We start from the raw sequence: 20,262 nt of genomic DNA on the forward strand, positions 1-20,262 counted from the left end.
GACGGACGACAAGAACGAGACGCAGATGCACCTTATTGCCTGTATCAATAAAGCTGTAAGGGACGGGATGGTCGAACTCACAGCCCTTTTTACAGCAGGTATCATTAAGAAGAGGGCTATGCTATGTCCTTTCCTGTCGTCAGGACTGACTCTTGCGCAGAAGTCAGAACTTTTGTATGCTCCTTTAACCAAACAGCTCTTCCCTTCAGAGCTAGTGAAGGACTTGTCGGCAACTCTTGCGCAACAAGCGACGCAAGATTTAATTACTAGAACTGCGAGGAAAGTTCTTCCGGCTAACTTTTTAACCAGGAAGGAGAAGGAAGCTCCTCCCATGCGTCAGCCCTTTCGTGGGAGAGCTCTTGCGAGAGGAAGCCAGAGGACGGCTGCAGGAGGACAACCTCGAAAAAACACCAAACTGCAACCGAAAACCAAAAAATGAACTCGACAACCTCCAGACACAAGTGGGAGCCAGGTTATCCCACTACTGGCAAGAGTGGAGCCAAAGGGGAGCGGACGATTGGACAGTCGAAGTTCTGAAGGAAGGATACAAGATCCCCTTCCTAAGGAAGCCCTCTCTTTCGTGAGAACCGTTAGAGTTGACAGCCACTTATTCGGGGAGCAAAGCAGCAGCTCTTCAAGAACAAGTCAACCAGATGCTGTCAAAAGCAGCGATAGAAGTAGTAGAGAATCCCTCTTCGTAGGGATTTTACAACAGACTATTTCTGGCACCCAAGAACTCGGTGGGGTTGGAGACCCGTGCTGGACGTAAGTCCACTGAACAAGTTCGTGAGCAAAGTCAAGTTTGCTATGGAGACATCTGCTTCAATCCTAGCAGGCACCAGACAAGGAGACTGGATGGTGTCGATAGACCTGCAGGACGCATATTTTTATGTCCCAATTCACCCGAACAGGAAATATCTGAGGTTTGTTCATCAGGCAACAACTTATCAGTTCAGAGCACTTTGTTTTGGACTAAACACGGCTCCTTACGTTTTCACTCGAGTGGTTTCGAGCGTGGCCCTTTGGTTACATCTGGAAGGGGTACGAATATCGATGTACTACCTGGATGACTGGATAATCAGAGCCAAGTCGCAAGAAAAGTGTCTGGAGGACCTACAAGTAACAATGACGGTAACGCAACAACTGGGACTTTTAGTAAACCTAGCCAAATCATAGTTGACGCCTTCACAAGACATCATCTACCTGGGGATGAGGATTAAGTCAGTGGTTTTTCGGGCTGGCTTTTCCTGCCCCGAATCGCATTCTAGATTGCTTAAGAAAGGTGAAGCTCTTCCTAGTGAGATGTGATTATATATTGTATAATTGTTATGGGTATAGATAAGTGTGATTATATATTGTATAATGTTATGGGTATTTTATGCATTGTTGAAATATGGTGGGTGTCCTATATATAGACAACATGTGGTAGATTCTAGAAGGTGTCTGTTGATGTATTTAAGTTGTGTTGTGACGTCATAGGCTGTGACGTCATAGACAAGATGGCGGCGGCGTCGGCAGGATGTAAACAATAACACGGGGCAGTAGAAAGCACGTGTTGGTGGTGTGTGGTTGGTAGGGGAGAGCTCTCTGTCTGGTAGGAGTTGTTTTTTGGGTCGTAAGTCTTGTGGTGCTGGTGTTTTAAGGTGATTTCTGGAGTGTACTGGAGTTGGAGAAAGCATACAGGTGGGTAGATTATTCATTTTTATAGAGAAAGAAAGGAGTTAGGCTAGGCCAAAATTCAAACTGGTAGCAGAGCGTGGTTGATCAAAGATGCCTGGATCCGACAGTGAACAAAGGGAGACTACTAGATGGAGAAGGGAATGTCCTAGGTTTAGCGGGATACAAGAAGAATACAAAGAATGGAAAGGTCAAGCGAAGATTGGCTATTGTTGTATGGAGAAGATACAAAATACCGGTCGATAGAAATGAGAATGAGCTTAAAAGGGAAAGCCCGAGAGCTAGTGGAAGCATTAGATAAAGATAAACTTACTGGTACAGAGGGTCCAAAGTTAATCCTAGAGAAACTAGATAAAGCCTATCTAAAAGACTCGGTAATGGAGAATTACGGTAGAATAAAAAGATACCTTCTAATAAGAAGAGAATCTAGTGAAAATATGGCGGACTATTTAATTAGATACGAGAAGGCAGCATCTGAGTGTGAAAGAGCAATGGGGAAAGGCGCGCTTGAAGGCGAAGTCAAGGGGTATCAGTAATAGAGCAAGCAAATCTCACGGAAAATCAAAAACAAAATGGTATTATCGGCTTGTGGGCAAGAAAAGCTAGAGTACGGAACAGTGTCGCAAACAATGAAAAGACTATTTGAGGGATTAGGGACTAAAGAGGAACGGGAATGGTGGGGTTCGTCAGAAGGCAATGCCAGTTCTGGGAGAGGGAGGGAAAACCAAAGATATCGGGGAAGATGGAACCGAGGAAGGGGTGGTAGAAATCCTATAAACAAAGAAGGGAAGGTAACAGTATGTGCAATATGCAGCTCAGAATGGCATTGGGCTAGGGATTGTCCTCAGAATTTTCATAATAGGAAGAAAACTGAAACAAGACTAGAAGAAATAAGGTAAAAACAGAAAATGGGACAGAAGAAGAAGAGGTTTATGTAGGAGAAGTTAATAAAATAGTGGAAGCATCATGGGAGGTGGTTGATGCAATTTTGGACACAGGGTGTAAATCAACAGTTTGCGGGAATTGTGACTAGCACGTATTGTCATGGATTTGAGTCAGGAAGAGTTGAGGAGAATGAGGACACTAGGACAGAGTCTAATAAAGTGTTTAATTTTGGTGAGACATCTTATAAGTCCAGAGGAATAATAGAAATACCTGTGATACTAAAAAACAGAAAGTTTTATTTGAAGACGGAAATTCTGCAAGGTGATATACCCTGGCTGATAGGTAAGCAAACCATGAGTAAAATGGGTATGACCCTAAATTTGAAAGAAAATTGTGTCATAGTAGAAGTATTAGGGGGAATGAAAGTAGAGTTAAGAGAAGACGAACAGGGTCATTTAAGAGTGCCTATAAGGAGGAGGAAGGTAGAAGAATTATTACTGGAGGGTTGGAAGGGAAAGAATCCGAGGGAAATTAAGAACACAATGAAGAAATTACATTTACAGTTTGGTCATGGAAGTGGAGATAAAATATGGAAGCTAACAGAGGAAGCACAATGGAGTAATGGGTTAATCGAAAAAGAAAAAAGAGGAAATAAGAAAGTTACTAACGGAACTGATTGAAAATTGTGAGGTTTGTAAAAAATACAAAAGAAACCCCGCCAAACCGGTAGTAGGCTTTTCTTGGAGTAAAACGTCAATGAAGTCGTCTTTTAGCGATGGATGTGGGAGAGATAGAAGAGAGAAAGTTCTTGGTAATAGTGGATATGGCAACGAGATATTGTCAGGCCTGTTGGATAAAAGATAAGAAACCAGAAAGCTATAATAAAGATACTTTTTGAGTGTTGGTTTGCTATATTTGGAGCGCCCTCCAAAATATTGTCAGATAATGGGGGAGAATTTCAAAACAAAAAAGTAAGGAAGATGGCAGAAAATGGAATATTAAAGTATTGGCCACAGCATCAGAATCTCCGTGGAGCAACGGATTATGTGAAAAGACCGTAGGCATGATCAAGGGAAGTGTAAGGAAGATGATGGAGGAAGAGGAAGTAGATTGGTCCCTAGCTTTGAAATGGGTAGTGAGTGCTAGGAACTGTTTAATGAATAATGGAGGTTTCTCTCCCAACCAATTAGTATTTGGAAAAAACCCTTCACTGCCTAACCTAATAGGAGAAGAAAGTTCTAGTCCTGCAAGCAGAGAAAAAGGGATGGAAGAGGGTATGGTAAGGGACACACTGAATGCAATGCACAAGGCCAGAGAAGCATTTATAAAAAATGAGTCCTTGTAATAAAATAAGAATAGCGCTAAACAAAAACATCAAGAACATAAATTTGAAGAAGCAGTGGTAGGAGATGAGGTATTCTATAAGAGGGAAAATGAAAATGAATGGAGAGGACCTGCTCAGGTAGTGGGAGTATCGGGGAAAACAATAATAGTCAAACATGGGGATTCTTTAAGAGAAGTAGCTAGGATACATGTGACAAGGATTCAACGACGATCACCAGATACAGAAGAGATATCGGCTAGAATAGATAAATCCCATGGGGTGAAAGGTAGGTCAGATGGCCCAAATGAAGGGAAAGTAGATTGGCTGGAAGGAGAGGAGATAATGGGTGAGAGAAGGAATGCAGACACAGAAGAGACTATAGAAAGAGAGGTGATAGAGGAAACAGTGGAAGATAACGGGCAAAGTGGGTCAATAGAAAGCGAGTTAATGGAAGAGATACCAAAATTCAAAAAGGGAAATAGAGTTAGGGCTATAAACAATGATACAGGACAAGTAGAAGAATGGACTATTTTAGGTCTTGCAGGAAAAAGATCAAGCCAAGCATGGGCTGATTCGTACAATATACGAGACTCACAGTCAGGTGACAAAGGGGGTGGGTTAACTTGAGGGATTATAGTCAGGTAGAAAAAATTGAAGATGAAGAGGAGGTGTTGCTGGGATTTGAAAATAGAAGCATAATGGAAGCTAAAGAAAAAGAACTTCTAAGTTGGAGAGATAACCAGGTATATGAGGAGGTAAATGATGTTGGACAAAAAGCTATATCTACAAGATGGATAGTAACTGAAAAGATAAAAGGGGGGGAAAGGATATGTAAAGCAAGATTGGTAGCTAGAGGGTTTGAAGAAGAAATGGCTGAGTGGGAAAAGGATGCTCCCACATGCAATGCTGAAAATTTTTAAATTCTGTCTAACCATAATAAAGGTGAAAAATTGGAATTGTTATACATTGGATGTCAAAAATGCATATTTACAAGGTGACGAGATACAAAGAGAAGTGTACTTGAAGCCACCAAGGGAAGATGGTTGGAGGGGATTATGGAAGTTGAAGAAAACAGTCTATGGGCTCAAGGATGCAGCAAAAGCATGGTATTGTAAAGTGGTGAAAGTAGTGAAGGAGCTTCAAGGTGAGAGAAGTAGACTAGAACCTAATATATTCTTTTGGAAAAAGAACAATAATTTGAATTGGCATTTTGTGTACACACGTAGATGATTTTTGCTACGGAGGAACTGAAGGATTCTTAAAGGAAACGATTGGGAGATTGAAAGGGAAATTGCAAGTAGGAGAACAAGAGAGTAAAAGGTTCAAGTATATAGGAGTAGTAATAGAGCAGAAGGAGAATAGATTTTCCCTTAATCAGTGGCAGTATATAAATTCCATAAGAGAACCAGAGGCTAGAAGATATACGGGTAATAGAGTGCTAGAACAAAAAGAGTTAACAGAGTACAGATCAGTGGTAGGACAGCTGAATTGGGTATCACTACACACGATGCCAGAAATATCATATGATATTAGCGAATTAAGTAAAGCATTTAAAGAAGGAACAACTCAGGATATGAAGAAACTTATTAAAATTGTGAGAAAAACTAAGAGCATGATGGGCGAAGTTACAATAAGTGAGATGGAAGAAGAAAGGGTTTATTGGGACGCCTATGCAGACGCTTCATTTGGAAACATAGAAGATGGCCATACTCAACTGGGTTATATTATTTCTTTGACAGATGGGAAGAGGAGAAGTCCCATATGGTGGAAGTCTAGGAAATCCAGGAGAGTGGCAAAATCCACCATTGAGGCTGAAGCCCTGAGTGTTGGGGAAGCTGTAGAAGGATTGATATATTTCAAGCATTTGTGGGAAGAGGTAGTAGGAGGGAGAAATTTAGAAGCCTTGGTTAACACTGATAGTAAAACACTAATGACCGCCATCAAATCGAGCACTGGTGTAAGTAGCAAGAGATTAAAAATAGATATTGCTGCAATAAGGGAAACCATTGAATCCGGGGAAATAAAGGAGGTGAGATGGATAAAAGGAAAGGAGCAAGTGGCTGATGTATTAACTAAAGCAGGAGTTTCAGGGGAATGTATTAGAAATTATGTAGAGGGTAAAGAAAGAGTTGGAGGACGAAGGAAATTAAGAGGGGAATACTAGGTTAGGAAAACAGTCGGAGGGGAGGGAGAAAGAGATAAGTGTGATTATATATTGTATAATTGTTATGGGTATAGATAAGTGTGATTATATATTGTATAATTGTTATGGGTATTTTATGCATTGTTGAAATATGGTGGGTGTCCTATATATAGACAACATGTGGTAGATTCTAGAAGGTGTCTGTTGATGTATTTAAGTTGTGTTGTGACGTCATAGGCTGTGACGTCATAGACAAGATGGCGGCGGCGTCGGCAGGATGTAAACAATAACACGGGGCAGTAGAAAGCACGTGTTGGTGGTGTGTGGTTGGTAGGGGAGAGCTCTCTGTCTGGTAGGAGTTGTTTTTTGGGTCGTAAGTCTTGTGGTGCTGGTGTTTTAAGGTGATTTCTGGAGTGTACTGGAGTTGGAGAAAGCATACAGGTGGGTAGATATTCATTTTTATAGAGAAAGAAAGGAGTTAGGCTAGGCCAAAATTCAAAAGATGGACCTGCTCGGCGAGGGAATGGATGAGTCTGCTGGGGACCCTCTCCTCGATTGAGCAATTCGTCTCCCTGGGAAGACTACATCTATGTCCACTCCAGTTTCATCTGTCAAGATACTGGACAAGAGACCAAAACCTCGAGACGTGGATTCCGATCCCTCGGGAAATCAGGAATCATTTGAGTTGGTGGGACGATCCCAACAAACTACAAGAAGGCTTCGAACTTCAACAGAAGAACCCCGACCTAGTGTTGTATTCAGACGCATCGGATGTGGGATGGGGTGTAACACTGGGGAAGGACGAGATCTCGGGTCTATGGGAAGACCATGAGAAAGAATGGCACATAATTGTGAAGGAGCTGGTGGCCATTCATCTAACGCTTTTACACTTACAGGAGGAAGTCAAAAACAAGATAGTTCAGGTCAACGCAGACAACACCACAGCGTTGGCGTACATCAGGAAACAAGGAGGCACTTGTTCGGATTCCCTTTACGAGGCGGCGAAAGATCTCCTATTGTGGGCAAAAGAGAAGAACATTACTCTGATAACGTGCTTCATAGAGGGAAAGAGGAACGTCAGAGCGGATCTTCTCAGCAGAGGAAGACAGGTTCTCACGACAGAATGGACCCTACATCACGAGGTGTGCAGCAGGCTTTGGAATCTGTGGGGAGAACCGTCAATAGGCCTCTTTGCAACGCAGAGAACAAAGAGGTTACCGGTTTACTGCTCTCCAGTCCCAGACCAGGAAGCAGTGGCAGTGGACGCCTTTCTCATGGATTGGGAAGGACTAAACACGTATGCCTTCCCCCCATTCAAGATCCTAGACAGAGTCTTGAAGAAGTTCAGGGAGTCGACCAATGCCCGCATGATCCTGATAGCTCCGTTTTGGCCCATGAGACCCTGGATCACAGAAGTGATGGAGTGGCTGGTAGACACCCCCAGATCGTTACCTTGTTGGAGCGATCTACTCAGACAGCCATATATAGAGAGATATCATCAAAATCTCCTCACTCTCAATCTAACTGCCTTTCTACTATCGAAAAACTGGCAATAGCAAAGGGCTTTTCGAGGGAAGCTGCAAGAGCAATCGCAAGAGCGAGGAGAACGTCCACGATCAAGTTGTACCAATCTAAGTGGGACGTGTTCAGGGAATGGTGCAAAATTAGCAACAATTCCTCTTCCAGTACCTCTCTAATTCAACTGGCAGATTTTCTGTTATATTTACAAAACCAACAGAAACTAGCAGTATCAGCCATCAAGGGATACCGCAGCATGCTAGCATCCGTCTTCCGTCATAGAGATATTGATGTGTCGGGAAACAAGGATCTCTCGGACCTCATAAGGTCCTTTGAGACAGTTAAGAGAAAGGACAATCCAACCCCCTCTTGGAATTTGGATGTTGTCCTGACGTTTCTAACCTCGAGCAGGTTCGAACCTCTTGAAAAGGCTTCGTGGAAGGACCTCACCAAGAAGACCCTAATTCTGGTTGCGTTGGCAACAGCCAAGAGGATAGGAGAGTTGCAAGCCTTTAGCAAGAATGTAGGCTTCAATGGGGAGAATGCAGTCTGCTCGCTGCAACTAGGTTTTCTCTCCAAGAATGAGAATCCTTCTCAGCCATGACCTAGATCCTTTACCATACCAGGGTTATCTCATTTAGTAGGACAGTGAGGGCCCTACAATATTATCTGCAGAGAACCAAAAACTTAAGAGGACAGGCAGACAACCTCTGGTGCTCGGTGAAGAAGCCTTCGCTACCTTTGTCGAAGAATGCACTGGGGTTGTTTATCAAGGATTTGATAAGGGAAGCTCACCAGAACTGTGATGAGAAAAGCTTCCCAATCCTCAAAGTCAAGGCGCACGAAGTAAGAGCTGCTTCGATGGCGTATAGACACAACAAGTCTATGAAAGCGATTTTGGGAAGCCGACATTTGTGGCGAAGCAAAGTCTATCTTCACAGATTGTTACCTCAAAGAGGTACAGACCCAATATGAAGATTGTTGCTCCCTGGGTCCGTACGTTGTCTCCGGTTGCCGTAGTTGGAGAAGGTACTACTGCCTCTAACCTATAACCTTGATTATACCCTTGCTTTTTCTTGAACTTTATATCACAGGTTGTCTGTGAAGGTTGCAACCTTCCACAGTCTGGGATGCAAGTCTAAGTTAGGTTTTATGGAATGTGTCTTTAGTGTGTTAGTGGGTCAGGTGGTCAGCTCATTGTCCATGGCTTTGCCAGGATAGCAAGGGTGGTGGTCTAGTCATGTTAAGGTCGATGACCGTGTGACAGCCCCACAGAGACTTTCTACAGCCCCCTGGGTGGATCGCTGGGTCTCTCAAGGAATGCAGGCTAATGAGGCAGGAAAACTTTGAAGCCAGCTTCCTTATCAGGTAAGAAACAGATTATTGGTACAGCTAATTTGTAGCGATTAATAATTTTACGAATTCCCAACGGTGTTGCGGTTCTCTAACCCACCACCATAGGTGTCAATCAGCTATATATATGTAACTACCAGGGAAGTTAGATATTTAAAAATGGTATTTTTATTTTAAAATAAGTTTTTAAATATACTTACCTGGTAGTTACATATATAAAAGGTCCCTCCCTCCTCCCCTCTGAGAACAGGGGCATGGAATTTCTGATGACAAATGGGAATTGTTCCAAGTACCTGGATATAGGGAGCACAGGTATGATCACCTGACCCTCTATCAGCGATAGCCGCGAATTTTTAAATTCTGCTGTGCGCGCGACGAATCGGCTGGATAAAGCTATATATATGTAACTGCCAGGTAAGTATATTTAAAAACTTTTTTAAAATGAAAATACCGTTTCATTGCATGATTATAATATGTTAGTTGAGAAAATAGGAAAAAAGAGAGTACGTATTATTAATCTTTCCTCTGATTATGCAGGCAGTTTTATAAGCATAGAAATTATTAATGCAAACTAAAAACTGAAATAAAAAAACTAGGCTTTTATAATCAGACATGTAGGACATAAAGATATGTACTTAAGTTTGTAGGTAAGGGGTCACTAGTTAAGTGTATTTGAGAACAAGTAAAGTTGAAATAAACATAATTTATTTGTTGGAACTTGTGATGTGTGTGAAAGAGGCAAGGGAAATGTACACAATGTTAAAAAGCAAACTTCATCTAATTTTTGTGTTTTTCTCTTAGATACACTGATTTTATATAACTCATTTTTTATGGTAATTGGAAGTAAAGTTTATCATTCTGGATGAATGTGTTTGTTTTATCAGTTTATAAAGTAGCACTTTTAAAATTTGTGGTAATTGCTTAAGATTTTCTCTTCACCCTCCTCTGTCTTAAGCTCTTTTAACCTGAATTCTTTTCATATGTACTACAGTAACTTATACTTTTCTCTCATTTTCTTTGCATGGTCCAAACACACTGTTTGATATCAAAGTCTATTTTCTAGCTCCTGAATGCCACGTTTGTCATCTATATTTTAGTTTGTGATGTGAATATAATCTTAGCTATTCATCATATTTTAGTAAAAAGTATTTATTTTTTTCAAATTCCTGTTTAGTTCCCTTTAGAAGCATAGATCTTGTTATAATATGTATGTCAGTTTTTTAGGTTTACAATAATTTTTTTTATTTATTCTTGTCTGAAGGGAGTTGGGGATTTCTGTGAAATGTATTAATTTTGTGTATAGTAAGGTATAGTTTTTCAAACAATGAGACAGCTACGGTGTGGTCAGGAAAACAATTCTCCTGCCAGATCTATTTATCCTTTTAAATCTCACCCTTGAAGTTAATCCTTTGTTTATATCTTGTCTTTACTATCATTTACTGTAATTCGTTTTCCAAAGAAATCATGTTGAGTAAATCGTGTTTGTAAATTATCTTTTTGTGTGTGTGTGTTGTATGAAATGGCAATCATAGTTCTTATGATGATACCATAATGTGCTTAATGCATTAACACGTAAAATTTGTGCGGATGGTGTAACAGCAATAGCTTTTTAAGATATTCGATTATTATCCATATTCTATTTTATCAGTTATTTACAGGTTATGTGATTAGATATTTCAATATCCCTTTAGGTTAAATAAACTAATCATCATGTAAGAGAGAAAAATAATTTGCCGTTAATTACAGGGCTCCTATTCGTTTCTTTAAATTAAACCTTTTAATACTTGGAGTATCCATACAACTCCACTGACACAGGCTGCTTGAGGTGACCACCGTTGCTTTGGATTAAGCTAGTCTTTTAAATGCCTTAGCTGACCACATATCATTGAAACTGAGCTTTGGCAGCGGCAGCCAAAATTATGCCATATGTCTTTGTTTTTATAGAAATAAATTAGGTTTGTACAGAAAATGTGTGAAGTCAAATATGTTTTCAATATATTTAAATTTATAGCATTTATTTTTAATTTTCACTTGAGCAGGCTCTAACAAAGCAAAACTTTTAATTATAACAATGAGACATTTGCCTTGGCATGGATTCCTTATTCACCCCACCCTAGCAATCTTAGAGTGCTTGAAAAGATCTCTCTCTCTCTCTCTCTCTCTCTCTCTCTCTCTCTCTCTCTCTCTCTCTCTCTCTCTCTCTCATTAATTCATTTTTCTTTGAAATTGATGCTAAATAGGTTAATAAAATTCTTAAAGGGGGAAATGCATGCTGAAGATGGGGATAGAAAAAAATAATGTTAATACATTAATAGTAGATTTTGGAAAAGTGGATTCTAATTAGGGGATCACCAAACTAATGGGTTATTTGTATTTATCACCAGTGTGACAGTCTCTTTTCAGTTTACCTATACTTTTGCTGTTATTTTTTGTATTTTTCTTTTAATTCCACTATCACAAATGGGATTCTGTAGTATGCCACCAGTTGAATTAACCCTCTTACACCAAAGCGGTAAAAAAAAAAATTGTCTCTCGTGTGCCAGAGGTGTTTCAGAGTGAGCGCGGAAGCGGAAAAAATATTTTTTTCAAAAAATCACAGCGCGCTTAGTTTTTAAGATTAAGAGTTCATTTTTGGCTCCTTTTTTTCTCATTGGCTGAAGTTTAGTATGCAACCATCAGAAATGAAAAAAATTATCATTATCATATATAAATAATGCGATATATGATAGCGCAAAAATAAAATTTCATATATAATTGTATTCAAATCGCGCTGTGCGCAAAACAGTTAAAGGTAACAAGTTACTTTTTTTTGTTGTAATGTACACTAAATTTCTATCATTTTGGTATATAACACATTGTAAAATGATAAAAGCAACACAACACAGAGAAAATATTATCACAAAATAATGCATGAATTCGTAACGCGCGGACATAAACAAATATTTTTTTCAAAAATTCACCATAAATCTAAATATTGTCCTAGAGACTTCCAATTTCTTTCAAAATGAAGACAAATGATTGAATATTACTATACTGTAAGAGTATTAGCTTAAAATTGCAGTTTTTGACCATATCTGACGAATTAAAGTTGACCGAATGTCGAATTTTTTTATATATATATTTTTTATATGCAATTATTTCGGAAATAAGAAAAGCTACAACCTTCAAATATTTTTTGTTTTATTCTACATGAAATTGCGCACATTTTCATATATAAAACTCTATGAAATGCCAATAGGAAAATGAAGCAAATATTTCCGAGAATGGTACTTACGCATTTTCGGGAGATTGTGTGGCGTGAATCGTGTGCGGAGGGAAGGAAAGATTTTTTTTTAAATTTTTTTTTTAAATTCACCATAAATCGAAAAATATTTTGCTAGAGACTTCGAATTTGTTTCAAGATGAAGATAAATTACTGAATATTACTAGACTGTAAGAGTTTTTAGCTTACAATTGCTTTTTTCGACCATTTCGGTAGAGTCAAAGTTGACCTCCGAACGTGGTTTTTTTTCTATTTATCGATTTATATGCAAATATTTCAAAAATGAGAAAAAGCTACAACCTTCAATTATTTTTTGTTGTATTCTACATGAAATTGCACACATTTTCATATATAAAACTTTATGTAACGGCTAATTTAAAATGGTGCAAACATTACCACAATCGCACGTATGATTTTTTCGGAAGAGGTACCGCGCGGACGTAAAGAAAATGTTATTTTTTTCATAAATTCACCATAAATCGAAATATTGTGCTAGAGACTTCCAATTTGTTGCAAAATGAAGGTAAATGATTGAATATTACTAGAATATAAGCGTTTTAGCTTACAATTGCGTTTTTTTACCATTTCGGTAGAGTCAAAGTTGACCGAAGGTTGAAATTTTGGCAATTATCGTTATTTATATGAAAATATCTCAAAACTGATAAAAGCTACAACCATGGGTTGTTTTTAGTTGTATTGTGCATGAAATTGCGCACATTTCCATATATAAAACTTTATATAACGGCTAATTTTAAAATGGTGCAAACATTACCACAATCGCATGTATGATTTTTTTTCGGAAGAGTTACCCACCGCGCGGACGTAAGGAAAAAGTTTTTTCATAAATTCACCATAAATCGAAATATTGTGCTAGAGACTTCCAATTAGTTGCAAAATTAAGGTAAATGATTGAATATTACTAACATATAAGAGTTTTAGCTTACAATTGCGTTTTTCGACCATTTCGGTAGAGTCATAGTTGACCGAAGGTTGAAATTTTGGCAATTATTGTTATTTATATGAAAATATCTCAAAACTGATAAAAGCTACAATCATGAGTATTTTATTGTTGTATTCTACATAAAAATGCGCACATTTTCATATACTATAGTACTTCATGTAACGGCTAATTTACAATGGTACAAAAATTATGTCAAAGTGACGAAATAATTTCCGAGATGTGTCACAGATACTTTTTAGTGCGGCAAGAAAGAAATTCGCGCTTGCGCGCCTACGTAACGATTGTAAACAAAACAACACCTTGATCCGTGAACTCCCAGCATCCCCCAAGGTGCGTGATTCAAAAGTTTTAGGCTGGTAGGCCTATAAGTATTTTTCCGCGAATTTAAAAAAAAACTTTTGTAAGTCGACGTAAAATACGTCCAGTCGGCACACGGGAGACAAAAAATGCCGACGTAAAATACGTCCAGTCGGCGTAAGAGGGTTAAAGGTATACACAGGGTCTGCTTTCCTCTGTAAAACAGCAAGTACAGTGGTACCTTGATCTACAAGTTTAATTTGTTCTGTGGCTGAGCTCGTAGCTCAGTTTGCTCGCACATCAAATCAATTTTCCATATTGAAAATACTTAAAATGTCCTTAATCCGTTGTAACCCTCAAAAATAATGCCACCACTAGCCCATATTTTATGTTTCTGTTTTAAATAAGGAAATTATTTCTAAATAACAAATATGCCACCCCATATTTTTATGTTTCATGTTATTAAATAAGGAAAATATATTTCTAAATAACAAATATCATATACAAATATAATAGAAAGAGCATGTAAAGATATAATAAGGTTTATATCGTGTACAGGTAGTGATCAAATTATGTTACATTTGCCTAACTTTATCCAGTCATCCAGTTAAATAAGTTCAAAAATGGCAAAAGAGAATGATGAAATTATTGTTTAAATGTTACACAACTTGCGTAAATGTGTACAGCCAAGCAAGAAACAACTTTTTTTTTTGCCAAGCACAACCGAAATTGATAACAACAACATCCGTTTGCCTTGTATTTCAACCATCGCACGAAAGTAAACAATTACCGTAGTTATGTTATAAATGATATGTGGACTAGGACTGAGATATTTTTATGTAATAACTTTAATCGTTATAGATAAAAAATCAACAAGGTAATATACTGTTAAACTTAAACCAAGTCGTAGCTGTAGCTGAGAAAACTGTTCAAGCTGCTAATGGCTATTGTCGTGCATCAGCATCAAGGATAAAACTCCCGTAAACTTATGCTGTCAAACAGAACCCTTGATAAAATTGAGAGAAAATAATTTTATTATCAAAACTACTGGGCATAAAAGAACACATTTTACTGTTGTTTTCACGCTGATAAAAGATAAATAACGCAAAGCTCATATTACGATAAAAGAAAGTGAAAATAGTTATCGGAATTACATAATTGTTTTACTCAATAAACATGCTGCCCACGCAATCTGATAACGAAAAAATAATGTAGTTCACAATCACAACAAGATGTATTCAAGTCATATTTTGACTAAAAAACACGTTGGATGATGAAAAACAACCTTGTCTCACATAAGTCAAGTATCTAGATACATATTTGTTTTTGGTAACTAGAAGCAAGAAAATTCACCCAGAATTGAGTTAAATATGGTGAAGTAAACTTGTATTTGCCATCAGCAGATTTCCAAACCAAAGCATTAACTGCTATGTTAGTATTTTGTAATACAGTAATTTGATAATACAAACTATATTATCGATTGCAGTGAATTAATGTATAACTATTTTAAAGATTCATAGAAAAGATGCATATTTACCTTTTCTTCTTTGCTTATCTTAAAAACATTTACTTTTTTTTCTTTGCTTATCTTAAAAACAACCTTGTCTCACATAAGTCAAGTATTTAGATATTTGTTTTTGGTAACTAGAAGCAAGAAAATTCACCCAGAATTGAGTTATATATGGCGAAATAAACTCGTACTTGCCATCAGCTGATTTCCAAACCAAAACATTAACTGCTATGTTAGTATTTTATAATACGTACAATAATATGATAATACAAACTATATTATCGATTGCAGTGAATTAATGTATAACTATTTTAAAGATTCATAGAAAAGATGCATATTTACTTTTTCTTCTTTGCTTATCTTAATTTTCGTCACTACGTCATCTACGCAGCAGCGGCATCTCGAGCTCATACCTCAATTTTTTTTGCTTGCATAACAAAGCAAAAAATTGACAGAGTGACGACTCGTACCATGGAAAACTCTTATATTAATTCTCTCGTAGGTCAAGGTACCACTGTACTATATGCCTGACGTCAAAAGAACAATAGGATATTAATATACTAACCTTTGTTTTGTTCTTATTTGATGTCAAAGATTTATTTACTTAATCAGTTCAGATCTGATTTTGCAAACAGACTAAAAATGTATATTAGTGCAAAAGAGTTAATTCATTTAATACAAAAACTGTCATTAATAATATACAGTAATTTTGTGCACTCACCTACTGTGAAGACTATGTGCTTGCAAGATAAAGTATGATGCAATCACTAAAAAAATCATCACAATGTACGGTAAACGTCCAAGTATTTTTTTTCAGTTTCTTCTTTCCCACCGTTATCCCTACATTAAGGTGTTGGTTGCCTGATGTGCCTTCTCCAATACCCTCTATCAAAGACATCATTCACCACCAAAGCTCTTTTCTCCATATCTTCCTTCACTTTATTTTGCCATCTCATTCTTACTCTCCCTCTTGATCTTACAGGTTCCTCTAACATGCCCATACTTTCTCAGTCATGGCTCTCTTATCACCTCTAATCTTGACTAAGCCTGCCCTTCTTCTTTCGTCACTTCCAGTCTCTCAAGCGGTGATATTCCCATATTCCACCTCCGCATCTCATCTCTGTTCTCTCAAGTTTTACTTCTTTTCTTTTTAAAGCCCATATTCCCAATCTGTACATAAACACTAGTCTTATCACTGTGCTATAGATCTTGACTTTTAGCTTGATTGACAGTCTCTTACCACATACGTACTACTCCAGCTACCTCTCTCCACTTCCCCCATGCAGCTCTTATCCTACAGTCAACTTTAGTCTTACATCCTCCCTCTTGACTTAAAGTAGATCCTAAGTATTCAAATTTTTCCACCTGTTTTATAATTGAGCCTCTTCTTTCTTGTATTACTATTCTGCCACTATCTTCCCTACTGCTCACCAAAACCTCTGTTTTATTCACTTTCACCTTTAAACCACCCCTCTTTAAAAACTCCTGCCACTCTCCAACCCTTCTCTGCAGTTCTTCCTCATTTTTGGCAGTAATCACCAAATCATTGGCATACAAAAACTCCCACATATTTTCATTCCTGATCTCTTCACTGAACACATCCATGACCAGCACAAACAAAAACGTGCTTAATGCTGTCCCATTGTGTGATCCAATACTATTAACTTCAAAGTGTCTTGTATTTAAACGGCTGTACAGGCTATGTAAGTTGGCACCCCTGAAGTGTGTTAAGTCGAGGTGTTACTGTAGTGATCTTTCATCATTTACTCCAAATCAACTCAATTTGTTCCAACAAATCTCTTAAACCTTTGCTGGTAGTAGACTTCTTGTTATGCACTTCTGTTTTTCATTTTAGTTTTTGTGAAAAATGCATAGCTTTGCTCTATCAATGTATTTCAGTCTTCAGTACTCTTCATTTATTCTGCACTCTTTCATTTTATTTCTACCATTACCATTTGTAACATTGTGCCAACTCCACTATCTGTGTTATCACATTCACATCCACCAAATCTTTATTAATTACCAGCTGTCTTTGTAACCTCCTCCTTTGTAAGGAGCTTCAAATGTACAACTTACAGTCCCTCCTCATGTCAGCATCTACACCACCTCCTTATTCCTCAGAACTATTTTTCACAGTACATACAGGGAGTCCTCAGTTACTAGTGATCTTGTTTAATAGGGCTTGTCCAGTGCCGATTTCTGGTTATAGGAGCCGATAGTAGAATATTGGCGCTAATACATACCTAACAGAAGCACCACTAACTGGTTATTAAGTGCCAAAAGTCATTATCATTGATTTTTGCTTTTCATTCGAAATGGAACCCCCACCAATAACCGGGGATTGTCTGTATGTAGATTTTTGTTAGGATTTTAATCACCTCCACCTGTTGGAAGGGTGCTTATTTCGTGCATTAAACTCACTATTTACTAATGTGTTTTATCCCTTTTAACAAGTCCTTTTGGCAATTCCTAGTGAGTAACTCCCTCTCATTCTTTTGGGTCGGTGTCCTACACATTGGTCTTTAACCTTGAGGTATTATAACCCATCAAGCTGGCTAAGTTTAAATTTATTTTTATATTCAAGGTTTTAGAGATTGATTTTGCATGGGTACAGGGTAGATTTTTGTGGTTTAACCTAATATCTCTTATCAGTATAATCAATTGAGTGATGCATTAATGACTAGTTGGTTACAGAGTAGATTATGGTGCTTCAACCTTGATACTTACTACTATCAGTTTAATCATATCAGCAATGCAGCAGCAATTTTAGGTGGATACATAGTAGATTTGGGTGCTGTAATCTAAATACATTCTATTATCAGTTTTATCAGATTAGCAATGCAGCAATGCTTTTAGATGGATGCAGGGTAGATTTTGGTGCTTTAACCTATTTACTTTCTATTACTGTAGTATCAGTAGTATAATAAGATTAGCAATAGTACAGCAATGAACTAGGTGGATGGGTAGATTTTTGTGTTTTAACCCTAAATACTTTGTATTGTCACTATAAACATATAAGCAATTGAGCAATATATGGTTTTTATAAATATATTAATTTATGAGTGTTGGTATTTTCTAGGTACCTTGTATTGAAGTCATGGTGGGCCACCAACTATGTAACAGATTGGTGGGAGGAGTTTGTGTATCTGCGTGGCCGTTCTCCCCTAATGGTGAACTCTAACTTCTATGGTACAGATGCCATTCTTCTTCATCCAACAAACAAACAAGCAGCACGAGCTGCTAATGTTTCTCATGCAGCTTTCCTGTTCCGTCGTCTGATAGAGAGACAGCAGCTTCAGCCGGTAAGATTTAGTCTTTATTGATGGTGTGGCTCTTGGCTATTGTGTTTGCTTTTTTTGTAAAAGTGCTTATTTCAGAAATTTTTCCTTTGTAATTTTTACCATCCCTATGTTTATCTTTTTATTCTAGATTATGGTCCAGAATGCTGTACCTTTGTGCTCATATCAGTATGAGCGTACTTTTAATACCTGTCGCATCCCTGGTATTGAAACGGACAAGATCGTGCACTTTGGGGATTCTACTCATATTGCAGTGTATCATGCTGGTAGATACTTTAAGATGCCATGCTATTATAAGGGTAAACTTCTGACACCAAAGGAGCTCCAGATGTAAGTGATTTTGTATTGTGATGAGTTATGAAAGGCTATGAAAATGTTTGTTCTCCCATATGAAATAAACACCACATCATATTGATGCATTATGTCCTTTGTAGTGTGACAAGTTGGATTTGTTAGATAGACTAAGTATTTGCTAGCCTTTTTCTTAGATGAGTATTCCTCCCTACCATAAATGAGAACTTCCTGTGTCATAACATATATATATACAGTGGTACCTTGACATACAAAAGGCTCAACTTACGAAAAACTTGAGATACGAAAGCAAATACGAAAATTTTTTTGGCTCTACATACAAAAACAGTTTGCTACGAAAGGTTGTTGCTTTAAAGTCCCGAGATTCGCCCAGACCACCGAGAACAATTTTAAAACTCACGCGCCGCCAACTGAGTAAACTCGCCACCATCCTCCCGCCCTCCCATTGGTTCCTGATGCTAGTCACCGCCGTGAGATCCTGGTCTCCTATTGGTCAGCATCTACCCCATGTGCTCTATGTATTCTATTGGTATAAGGATGCTGTAAATTGAAAAACTTATTCATGCAATACATTTAATAAAAAAACATTATGTAAAGATATAATAAAGAATGGAAATGAATGATTATTATAGTTTGGTAATTTCAGTAGTTGAAGAGATAATGAAAATTTGATTACTGTACGTATTGTGTGTTAGGTGAAAGTGGTTGCTTGGCGATCGTTCGATACTCATAAGTGCTGAACGTAAGCAGAAGGCTGGAAGCTTCTTTTTTTTTTTATTATTATTATTATTATTATTATTATTATTTTTATTATTATTATTATTTTTTATTATTATTATTATTATTATTATTATTATAGTTAACCCTTAAATGCCTATTGGACGTATTTTACGTCGAGATAAATTGTCTCTTGGGTTCCGACTGGACGTAATTTATGTCGACATACAAAAGTTTTTTTTTAAATTCGCGGAAAAATACTTATAGGCCTAAAACTTTTGAATCACGTGCCTTGGGGGATGCTGGGAGCGCCGTGTCGTCCGAGAGCGATCTTTTGTCGCAATCGAGTTTTCCTGGACTTGTGCGAGACTTTGAATATTTGTTGAGGTACAGGACGTACATAGAGATGTCTCAACGACGTATGGACTGCGAAAGGCGCGTTTTACCCGTCGGAAGGGATTGTGTAAGGCGTATTTTGGACTTGGATGCTTGGATGCTGGCGAAGGACCAAGCACCCAGGATGACCTGGCACCTCAACGCCGTTCTGTGCGGCCACATGTGGATGAAAGTGGTTTAGGATCACAACGTGTGTCTCGTGTGCCTTTAGTAACTCTTAGGAAGCATCGGGGCGTCCTTAGGGGCATTTGTAGGAATTTGGGAGACCTCCAACCAAGGGATATAGAGGAATACTTATCGGAATATGTCGCAAGTCCTCATTTTGATGGCGGATGGTCATCTAGTGATGAGGACATCAGTCCCGATGTCAGTGATGACGAATATTTGCCCCCAATGTCCGTTCGAGGCTCACATCCCGAAAGTGAGCTCGAATTTAGTGGTTTTAGCGCTTATGAGGGAGAATCTGAGGAGGGAGAGGATGAGGATATAGGGTCTAGTTTTGTCGCCGATGACACTACTGAAAGCGAAGGCCTAAGTGAGGGAGATGGGCCGGTGTTCGTGTGCGAAATCGTGCCTGCACTGCGCGTGCACGGGCACATAGAAGTTCA

General features: G+C 38.1%; 1 protein-coding gene across 1 annotated transcript in view; it reads left to right on the forward strand.

Annotated features, from left to right (window-relative positions):
- LOC135220658 (carnitine O-palmitoyltransferase 1, liver isoform-like) overlaps positions 1-20,262 on the forward strand; it is a 485,885-nt gene that overhangs the window by 191,667 nt on the left and 273,956 nt on the right. The window contains 2 exon segments of the mRNA XM_064258010.1: positions 18,010-18,232; positions 18,360-18,559. Coding sequence (XP_064114080.1) covers positions 18,010-18,232; positions 18,360-18,559 — 423 coding nt within the window.

Source organism: Macrobrachium nipponense, chromosome 2, assembly GCF_015104395.2.
Source record: "Macrobrachium nipponense isolate FS-2020 chromosome 2, ASM1510439v2, whole genome shotgun sequence".
Classification (NCBI taxonomy): Eukaryota; Metazoa; Arthropoda; class Malacostraca; order Decapoda; family Palaemonidae; genus Macrobrachium; species Macrobrachium nipponense.